At 40.7% G+C, this 11,538-nt stretch overlaps 1 protein-coding gene across 1 annotated transcript; it reads right to left on the reverse strand.

Moving 5' to 3' along the window:
• Nucleotides 1-1,335: 1,335 nt before the first annotated feature.
• Nucleotides 1,336-11,104, reverse strand: LOC110878291 (protein CELLULOSE SYNTHASE INTERACTIVE 1). The gene is made up of 8 exons (XM_022126570.2): nucleotides 10,917-11,104; nucleotides 10,559-10,707; nucleotides 9,214-9,287; nucleotides 5,520-8,568; nucleotides 2,871-5,415; nucleotides 2,339-2,793; nucleotides 1,900-2,016; nucleotides 1,336-1,700 (listed from the first exon to the last, which is right to left on the reverse strand). The coding sequence occupies exons 2-8, from the start codon at nucleotides 10,616-10,618 to the stop codon at nucleotides 1,560-1,562; spliced, it is 6,441 nt and encodes a 2,146-aa protein (XP_021982262.1). The 5' UTR covers nucleotides 10,619-10,707; nucleotides 10,917-11,104; the 3' UTR covers nucleotides 1,336-1,559.
• Nucleotides 11,105-11,538: the final 434 nt, after the last annotated feature.

The following is an 11,538-nucleotide window of genomic DNA, read 5'->3' on the forward strand; positions in this document are numbered from 1 at the left end:
TTTTATGCTTGCATAAATCATCCCAAAGCATTCTTCGATCTTGGTATTTATTTTCCGCATACACAAACGAACAAAAAAACACTTTTTTATTAGCTTTTATATGAATTTGAATGTGAATGACCTGGTCCGATTGGGAGAGCACCATTAGATCCACTTCATCAGCATTCCAGCCCAAGATAATTCTCGTACCTCTTTGACATAAGTACCCATTCGACGTCCAGCTCCAATTACGAAAGACCCCCTTACAAACTTTATCTAAATTATTAACATTCACATGAGTCTCTAAAATTGCATAAACATTTAAATGATTTTCAGCAATAAGAACCCGAACCTCACTTTGTTTCAGGGGACGGTTCAATCCCCTTATGTTCCACGACGCAATACTATCCATGTAAACCCGTCTCACCGGGAGTGCTTGCCCCCTCAGGTCTATCATTAGTCAGATTACTAGTCATAAATTTAGACATCTCAGTTGGGTTCACTTCCAGGACCTCCTCCGTTTGATTCTTTGACTTATCATTAGTACCTCTTGTTATATTAATATTCTTTGTATGATCACTACCGACCCCGCCTTCGTTGCCTTCGACTGTATTCAAAGCATCAAAAGAATTCCTAGTAGTCACCTTAACAACTGGATTATGATCCGGTTTATCGTTCCTTATTACCTGCTCATCATTCTTCGTTCCAGAGGTACTCGGATCTGCTTTATTTGCCTTACGCTTATAAACAAATTTCGGCTTCTGTTTCTTTTGAGTCACTCCCAACCTGGCCGTCTTCCTCTTATCCGTAAAGAAACCATCATCATCGATAACCACTTGCTTAGCTTTATTATTAACATTCTTCCCACATGTCTGGTCATCATGGCCAAACACACAACACACAGAGCATCGCTGGGGCTTCCATTCGTATTCCACAGTCACTTTTTCAGTGATGTATCCTTCATCATCTAATTTTGGAATAGCGACAATAATATGATCTTTCAATTCGTTTTCAGCATTAATTTCTATCAAGGCACGAGCAAAGCTACTCCTACCCCAATTATCATAGCACATGTCCGCTGTATAACTGTCCAATCTCTTTGGAACACCTATCTTTGATGCTAGTAAACTCAGCCCATCATCCGTGTACACCGTAGTTGGAACATTATGTAATTATCTTTTAGTGTTTTTTTTCTTACATTTTCTTTTTATTCTTGTCAGTAGTTCCGTTCACAACACGCTCATAGTGATTTCAAAACACATGTAAACACAGACTAAATAACGAAAGAAATTCGCCGCAACGCGGCGGACTTTTTTAAACCTAGTTTACAATAATGATACATAATTTAACCAACAGTTACTTTAGAAATCACTTAAGAAAAACTTTGATTGAGAAGCTTCACCACATGAGTTTTAACCAAAAACCCCACACCTCTCACATAAAAATGGTTTGAAGCCAACACATGTCCCAAACTATAAACAAACTAGTTAATTACAAGAAATGGTTGTGTTCTTGAAACTAAATCTATAACACAATTTTTTCAAAAATTATATACAAAAGTAATGGCTCTAACCCAATGTTCACTTGTTTGACCATTGAAATTCTATCTCCAGATTCCTTGAGGCGCCACTTTTGCTTTCGGGCAGCAAAGTATACTCACCAGCCACTGCCCCCAGCGTCACAACTCTGTCAATCTGTATCGTTACTTTGCCAAATGAACTCTGCACATTAACATGTTACATGAGTGATGATGTACAAACATATTGACTTTTACACCGATGTTTTGAGCTAGGGCCGATAACCGATATATCGGTGATATAGCACCGATATATCGCCGAGATTAGCTGCTTAGGAGCTTGGGTAGTCTCGTTTAAATCCCTGCTATTAATAATTGTTATTTGATCACCCATTAGGACTTACCTTTCCCATCTTGCTTTTATTTTTGCATGAGATATGTAGTTTCTGTCCTTTTGGTGGACTTTCAAAGGACCAAACAAAGCTCTCATCCCACTCGGGATTAGGGCCGGTTGAGACGATCTGTAATACAAATTGAGAGTGAAAATTAGAGCTTGTTAAGACTAAAATGCATATGTAAACTACACAACGTATGATTCATCAATCGGATATGCCGGTGTTATTAATAAATACATGAACAAGGTGGCAACCTGCAACTATTGGGTAAATATAGGTTGTGTTTGAGCTCAAATGGCATCAAACAAGAAAAAATAGCTGAAAGGGACAATGGGCCGAGGGGGGTGAAAGTCGCCCAAAGTTTATATTTAATGTGTACAACCTTCTAAATTATTTGATTCGAAGTCTACTTTTACCACTGTAATAATGATTCAAAGGAGTGTTGTACCTTGGTTTGCCTTGAAGGAGTGTTGCCAAGTGTAAGCTTGCAATAGGCACTAGGATTTCCCACAGACTGTTTCATATTGTTTCCACGTTTAATTATTACAGTCAATGTCCCCGGTAAACACTGCAACAAAAGTTCTGCCTTTTCTTGAAATCGAGGTGGGCCCGACTGGATCAAGTACTGCAACAAGGGTATTGCATCTGCAGCAGCATTTGACTGAGATCTAGACACATCAGCTGGACATGCTGACCAAGCTTGCCTCAGAAGAAATAGTGCATCCAATGCAGCTTCTTGAGTTGCTTCTGATCCAGTCTTGAGTGAGCTCACCAAGTGCGGGATGCTCAACGTTGCAGGTTCTGTGGCTCTCAACCGTGGGAAGTTTCCAAAAAGTGCATTTAAAGCTTTTAAATATTCATCATTCACTGTTCCCGTGGCCCACAAGTCCTTTTCGATAGCCGCTGCACCACCGTAAATAAAATCAGAGATTAAAGTAAATTAGTAATCAAGTAGAAGTTAAAGTTTCTTAATAAGTTACCGGTTATAGCTCTGACAGTTTCGCTGGAGGCATACTCTTGGACGGTGTTGTTGGAAAACAGAAGCTTAATAAACATTGCAGCCTGGACTGATGTATCAGTCTCACTTGAACCAATCAGATCAAGTACAACTTGGACCCCACCAGCTTCTGCAACTGCTCTTTTATTTGAACGACTATACATCACAAGATTCTGCAAAGCACAAATAGCTACAACTTTCATTTCTTCGGAAGGTTGATCCTCGAGCAGATTCACCAAAGCACGGCACGCTGCAACAGCATCAGTGGATCGTGCCAGAGTCTCATTTTGAAATAAATCACCGAGAGCTAGAGTCGCCAACAGTCTAGCTTGTTGAGCTTGCGTTTGTGGGTCCAAAAGGTACTGTGATAGTGGTAAGATAGCTGATTTGGTTGCTTTGGTTTCTCGGATTTTAATATTGTTTAATAGAATTTCCAACAGCCTTGCAGCAGTTTCCTCACATTGATGACCCCTCAGCAGGTCCAAAAGAGCCTCGATTGCACCGCTTTCAGCCATGGCTACAGCACTGGTTGAATCGTCGCTTTCAAGTACTAAAAGAGCATTTAACGCACCAATTACAGTGGCTTCAGAGCCTGAATGAAGTAACCGTACCAACACTGCAATAGGTACTTCCAAGAAAAACTCAGAACTGAACTGTAGAATACTAGACAGAACAGCAGCAGCAGACTCCCACAATGTGTGAGGTATAGAAGTGTCAGCAAGCAATATCACTTTTGACAGCTCAGCAACACCACCCTCTTTTGCAATTTCGTTAGGCCACATCACTGCAATGCTGACGAGAGCTTTTACAGCTCTTTGCTGCAAGATGGGAACACCAGAACCAATAGCACGCATTAACGGGCCAATTACTTGCTGTGAGATAGGATCCTTCTGGTAATGTTCTTCTAGAAGCAGATGAGATAAAAGCTCGGCTGATAACTGCTGCACTGCTGGCGCAGGAGAATCTAGTAAAGGAATGAGTGGTTCGATGGCTTGGTGAGAAGACAAAGTATAGTCAGCACGACACTGTGGATGCTCCAAGATATTAACCAGAACCTGCAAGGCACTATGCTGACCGTCAGGTCCAAACTCTGGTTTCGTTAGCAATAAAAACAGGGGTTCCACCGCTTTTGCTGCAGATGGACCTTTTGCTATAGTAGCATTATTTGTTAAAATCCGTAACAGTTCCGCAAAAGCAGCACAGAGAAAATCGGGTGCTTCATGGAGAATATCAAGTACCCTCTCAATCACACCAGCTTTCACCATTTCCATCTTACACGAAGGCCTATCTTTTCCCAATTTAACTAGAGCTCTTGAACTTGCTTCGTGAAGCATGTAACTCCTGCCATAAAGAAGGCCTACAAGAGGAACTATCGCACCATGTGCGGCGACTAGTTCAGCCAAATTTTCATCGTCAACGAGTCTATCTAGTGCAAGAACAACAGAATGCTGAGCTGGACTTAACTCAGATACAAGGAGTGAGATCAAAGGCTCAACACAGCGAGCAGCAGCAATTGTCGATCTGATTCTTGTATTTCCAAAAAGTACACAGCACAACTCAGCAGCATCGCCTTTCAAGTCCATTGAACAATTAGATGAAAGAATTCTGCAAAGAACATCGACTGCATTCATTTCAACATCCGCAACAGCAAGAGCTCCTGACGGATTATCACTCAATAGTCTAACTAGTGCAGCAATAGCAGCATGCTGGTCTTTCTCCAACCCACTATTTAAAACTTCCACCAATGGTTGAACAGCATGCCTAGCAGAATCCGCATTTCTAATGTGATCCGCACAAAATAGATTCTCTAGTGCTTTGGCCGCACTATACCTTGCACCCCTTCCCCCCATTCTTAAAACGGCTATAAGCTGACTCACAGCACCATATGCTGACTCATGTCTCCGTATTTCAGCAGTGCTGAATAAAATCCCTAGTAAATCAGTAGCAGCTTCTTCGGTGGCTTCTTGTGGGCCCAGTGAAAGATACTTTGTTAAAGCTTCCAAAGCACCAGATTCAACCATAACAATCTTATTTGACGGGGAGTCGTTTCCGAGCTGTATTAAAAGCCCGAGTGCTAGAAATGGTGCACCAGGTCGATCGGGAATGGGCTTGAGTAAATCAACAAGAGCTGGTATTGCCTTCCTAGAAGTAGCACCAACCCTAATATCATCAACTCTAAACAACCTCTCGAGAGCAACTTGTTCTGGATAAGGAACCAGTGCGAATTCTTCAGATAGTTGGAGAAGATCACATATATCAGCATCAGCACAACCAAGTAACGAAATGAGACTGACTGCAGCCCCTGAGTTGGCAACAGACAAAAGGGTTCCTCTGCTTCCGTGGCAGACTAGGCTCGTTGTAGCTTGTGCGGCAAAATATCTATTTGCTGACTCCTCTGACCTCAACAAACTAGCAAGGGTCGGTATGGCTTTTATTGTTTCATTTCCACGTATGATATCTCTGTCTTGAAACAAAATTGCTAGTAGTAATGCACATATCCAGATGCTACTATCCTCATTAACATCAAACTGCATCAAACACAAAAAGAATCAGGCATTATGCATTACGTAAGAAAATAACATCACGAAGTTGAGTTTTTGACTTATAGAAAAATAGGAACTTTAGTACATACCTGACCATACTGCGACAAACACTGAGAGATCCTCTCAGTGAGGATTTCTACAGCTCCAGCCTCCGCAATTTCAACTTTACTTTTGTCATCATGACTAGCAATAGCAGACAATAACCATATAGCAATATTAGTGCCATATATAAATGATGTACTGGTCTCTTTTTCGCTGGTCATTGCTTCTTCGGAACCTCTGAAAATACTAACAAAATCTCTTTCCTCCATATCTCCCAAATGAGAACCTTTTGGCATGGTTAGCATCGAAACAAGTGATCGAAGTAAAGAGATATGCAATTGTACGTCATGAAGATCCTCCAAGACTCTTTGGATATTGACTTTTGTGGCACAAACAAGAAGTGCAGTTCCACCAATTTTTATATTTGCATTCGAGGAATTAATTACCCTACTTGCAATGGATGAAGTGCAACCAGAAATACCCGTGATCGCATTTCCTAGAACTCTACATTGTGCACAGCAAAGCCTTGATAAAATTTCTATTGCTTTGTCTTGTAAGAGCGGGGTAGCGCCAGCAATGCATGAAACAATGGGGCTTATGCTATCTGGATATTCACCTAGCACTGCCCATGCAGGTTTGATGTTGTCTGCTGAGCCTTTTAATCTTGACAAAATAGCAAGTGCATTTAATGCCTCTGACATGGCAACCGATCCACAATCAATGGATTTGATGAATGATACCAGTGCAAGAACGGTTCCAGCGCGATTCACGTAGTCGGTTAAAGCAGAATCCGTATGGCGGGAATGAAGAAGGCGAGCAATTGTTGCTGCAGCATGGGTTTTACTTGTTGCATTGCCTTCAAGAAGAATTCTAGTAGCAGGCACGATGTACTCTTCAGGATCAGCATTATCTGAAAGTTCGGAGTCCAACAAAAGATTTGCTAATGCACATACAGCTTGTTCTGCAACTTGCACATCTGATGAGCTGGCAAGTGTTAGCAACGGAGTTAGTGCATCTCTAGCAATAGCCGCCACATCACGGTTTTCTCTTATAGATAAAAATATTGCAGCAAGGCATCCGGAAGTTTCTGCCAGTACGCACCCAGATTCAGAGTTCAAGAGCTTCATCACAGACCGAAGAGTCTTAACAGCAAGGCTGCTTTCACGCAAGTCCTTTCGCCTATTAAAGATGCCAGCGAGAGCTGATACTGATTTGGCACGAGTCTCTTCCTTCGTAGAGCTTAGAATCTTGATAATTGTGTCAATTGCGTCATTTGAAGCACAACCATCACGCAATAAATCAGTGAGAGGGGCTGCGGAAAGCAGACTTTTTAAAGCATCTAAAACGTAAGCCTTAGATTCGGGGAGATCACTGATTAGCAATGCGGTAAGTTGACTTATAGTTGTGGTATCCGATTTGTGAATTAAGTGGTTTAAAGTCTTTGCAGCAATCTCTTTCCCATTTGAGCTTCCATTTTTTAACAGCCACAATAAAGCAGGAACAGCATCAGCACTCTCAACACATTCCCGTATATCTTCACTGTGATTACAAAGATTACCGAGAATCGTTGCGGAATCTTCTTTAGCTTTTGCAGATCCAGTTTCAAGAATTTGAACAAGTGGCGGTATGCCACCAGCAGCAGTGATGGCCCACTTGCTGTCGTCATTCTCATTGGACAAAAGGCAAAGCAATGCAACCGCACACTCCTGTTGCTGCTCTGATGAAAGTCCGAGAAGGGAAATCAACATCTGAATACCCTCTCGACCCTGAAGAGCATACCATAAACTACCTTCTTTTTTGCAGAGAATAAGCAGGGATTTTATCAACTCATCCTGAACTTCATTTGTTGCCATTGTGATTAAACCAACCAGCAAACGTTTCGAATCAGGATTAGCAAGTTTGCTTGAGAGTGTAGCATTCCCATACAAACTTGCTAGGGCTTCTATCGTTCGTTCTTGCACCAAAAGAGGTGAATTCGGCTTAAACTGCTTGATTAATGTCAACTCAACAATTGTAGGATCTGATGCTTTACTAGTTTCTGCTTTGCTGTCATATATCATAAGCGCTGAAGCTAAAGCCCCTAACGTATCAGCTATCTGTGCAGGTGAAGTGCACGATTCAAGACTTTGACCAAGGCTTGAGATGACATAAGACAAACCTCCAGAAATATTCGCAAGAGCACACATTGCATTTTCTTGTAAAGCCTGTGCATGTTCGCCTTGCATAAACTCCTTTGAAGGCGCAATTGTAGCATTGATAAGAGAAGGAATACCATTAGAACTTGCTATCTCCTTTCTTGCTTCTTTGCACTGAGCGGAAAGTGATTTTAGAGCAGCTGCTGCTTGTGCTCTTACTGGAGCTTCATTACCGGGCCCCAACAGTTTAAGAAGTAGTTTTGTAGCTTCAGCATCCACTATCCTATCACAAACGGATGCATCCTCCATCATCATGGATGCCAGCAAGCAGCAAACATTAGCTTGGATGCTAGATCGCTGAGCTGTCAACAGCTTTACAAGTATATCTTCTCCGCCAGCTTGGATTGTGGTAGACCAAAAACCTTCTGTGCTGCTACAAAGGTTTCTTAAAGCACCCGTCAATAGATCATCAACTAAATGCTCACCTTTGAGCCCTTTCTCTAGCTGCTTCCACAACACTGGCACGACACCTTCGGTGGAAAAGATTTTAGAGCCAACATGATCTCTGGCTCCACCTTGAGAAACAGCATAGATGGTCTTTGCAGCTGCAATTTTCGCTTCTACTGAAGTTGACTTGAGAAGACCAAGAAGCGGAGGAATGCAGCCCCCGAGCAATACCTTGACACGTAGTTCGTTCTCCTTGCACAATGAACCTAAAACAGTAGCGGCTTGCATCTTCACTCCAAGTGAACCTGATCTCAGGAGAGATACCAACACTGGAACTGCTTGAGAATGAGAACCAACAGCACTAAATGCATTTCCGCGTGTATCAATCAGCTCTAGTAACTGCCTCAAGTTATACTCTTTGTCTTGTGCAGATAATGAACTTTTTCGCAACTGCTCGATGCATTGGGCAACACTTGCTAGTGTCCCATCTGGATCCTCCATGTTACCGCCCCCTCTGCAGGAAGAAAATACAACACTCAACATATTTAGTACAACTGGCGTGATCTTTTAGATAACACACCTTCAAAAATATTGTATATAGTAAGCTGGAATAATCACAAACATAAGTGTAATGACAGGATGAAGCATCAAACATGTCACGTTGCAGGGAACCTACTCGTCTATTAGCTGAATCTTGGGAATTACGTAAGAATTGTAAAATCTTTCAGGTGATATATGTTAGAATATTAGGGTTAGACTCATATTAAAGAAGGCTACCTAGATTTATGAATTTCAAATATTGTTTTTCGACACTCACATTCTTCGTTAGCTATGGCCTATGAGCCTATGACAATGATGATTCACGTGCTAGCGTGATTCGCCATCGAAAGCCTAAAGCTACACTAGAAAAAGTGACCCCCAAACAAAGCTACAAAGAGCATGAGAATATGGATGGAAATCCATATAAATCCGACAAAGAAAGACGGAAATTAATTCAGATTGCATATATGTATAACTAGCCAGTGGTAAAAGGACACCCCATTTAGAATATGGAGAGAGAGACATACATACTTTCCAATAAGTAACTGGTAACCAATTACTCAAACTAGATAAATAGGAACAAATAACCTAACAAATTACATAAAGTAATTAAACTAACCTCGAGCCCATCTTTATAAGGGATTGCGGAGTTGCAGACTCTGTGTCGTGAGGTCTAAAATCCCCATTTCTATCCTGCATTTAGTGAAGTAAAAATAAAATTGTCAATAGCTGTAAGATATTAACATAGTTGTCAATAGCGGCTATAGCGACCACCTTGGTTTTAAAAAGCGAAAGGCACACAAACGCGACGAGGTCTAAAAATGAGGCGCGAAGCGCAAAGTGCAAAAGCGGTGGGCTTTTCGTACCCGAGGCGCAAGAAGATTATATAAATTTTTATATATATCCCATAGGTTTTTAACTTTCATGCATAAAAACAACATAAAAACACCCAAAATACATAAGGCGCGCGCCTCAGACCTCAAAAAACCCAAAAAAATGTGTTTTTCTTGCGCTTAGTGGAAAAAGCGCGCCTCAGGTACCCTGAGGCGCTGAGACCTGCGCCTTAGTGTGCCTCATGCCTAGGCGCACCTTTTAAAACCCAGGCGTCCGCTATAGCGCGCTATGTAGCGAGGCGACCAGGTGTCGCTATTTGGGTCATAGCGACCAATAGCGTGAATAGCGATAGTTAGTTATTTTTTGATGTAAATAGCAATTAGATTTAGATATAGCTATAAAATAGCTGGATTTATAGGTTTTTGTTAAATATACATATAAAATAGCATATATACCAAGGTATTTTGATATAATATACATATAAAAATTTTCAAAATTCTTTTTCTAGTGTATCGCTATTTGTTGCTATTCGCTATGTAGCATATAGGTCCCTTGTCGCTATTCGCTATTAACAACTATGGGTATTAAAAAAAACAACCATTAACTATGCTTTTGAACATTCCCATCACTCAAAGATATAACAAACTCTCTTAATATATTTTATCTTTTAGCACCCAGAGCCGCAATGCATAACAGTTTGAAGTACTTTAATATCTCCAAAGCAGTTTTGAAAGTGACAATCTAGACTCAGTCTTGTTGAAAAAAAAAACTATCATTGCCCAAGTGTGAATTTCTATACTTATCTTATAATCTACCTTTCATGTTAAAAAGTTTAAGAAGGTAAACTAGAGAGAATTCACCGCAGTTATCCCAAAACCCTCAATAGTATTCATATACGCATAAAAGGTTACTTTATTCCTCTATGCCAGCCGCAGATTAGATCACATGGCAATCATATGAGGAATAGATCAAAACAAAATAGGATTGACTGCAGCTGAAACATTTATCCCAACATGTTCACAACCGTAACTATGTTCATCAAAACCAAATCTAACCATCACTTCATTAGCAAACCGGCAATGACAGAAGGCCCAAAATGATATATATGAATGATTAAGTGGAATAATTACCAAATCATTATTGGCAAGACTACTGCCGGAAGAATACACCCAACCTACAGTCGCCGCCATCTTCGCCGTAACAATGCGACTCTTACTGCAAAGCAGATCTACCTCCCTAACTCCAAACCCCAATCAAAAGTTTAAATCACAATAGCTACCTGAAGAAATCAACCAAAAACCTCATCAGTCCCATCACAGACTAACCTAATTGAAATCATATTAGAAGCAAATCAACTATGGTTTATCTTATAATTCAATGAATAGAAGCAAACATATTACGCATTTAGGCAGAATATTGTTAAGAAAAGTAGAATTAAACAAATGCAGAGAATGTAGAGGGAAACATTGAAGAATGAGTGAATCTTACAAGTGTGGGAAGATAGAGGGGAAGAGATCTGCTGTTGGTCTCAACGCATTTGATGGATTGCTTAGGAGACAAGTGACGATGGGATGAGAGAGAGAGTATATGACAGACAGGGAGGGAGGGAGGGTATGTGAGTGAGGTGCCACAGGCCACCGACAGCTGACGTTAACTTTGCTGAGCTTTTATACCCCAAGGTTGCCAAATTATTATTTCTTCTATAATATATCATTTTAATTAATTATTAAAAAATAATAAAAGTATGATGATTAGTTGTATTATTAGAAGCACATGCGTTCTATGTGTTGTTTGTCATGTAGGAGTTGGAATCACTGCTATAGTGTCTTTCAGCATTGTTTTCAGCACCGAACCATAGATCGACCCGGTCGCCTTACGAGGTTAAAGGTTAGAATGGTCCGACTGATTCAACTGAATTTAAGACTCGAATTACGTCATAAATTATATAAAAATATGAGAAAAATGCCCGGATAGTCCCTGTTGTTTCGCATTTTTTCACCTATAGTCCCCAACTTTCTAAAATTACCTGAATAGTCCCCAACATTTCATTTTTTGTTCCCGGATAGTCCCTGGGTCTAACTTCAGTTTGTTTTCTCTGTTAAGTGGGTGT

This window comes from Helianthus annuus, chromosome 9, assembly GCF_002127325.2.
Source record: "Helianthus annuus cultivar XRQ/B chromosome 9, HanXRQr2.0-SUNRISE, whole genome shotgun sequence".
Classification (NCBI taxonomy): Eukaryota; Viridiplantae; Streptophyta; class Magnoliopsida; order Asterales; family Asteraceae; genus Helianthus; species Helianthus annuus.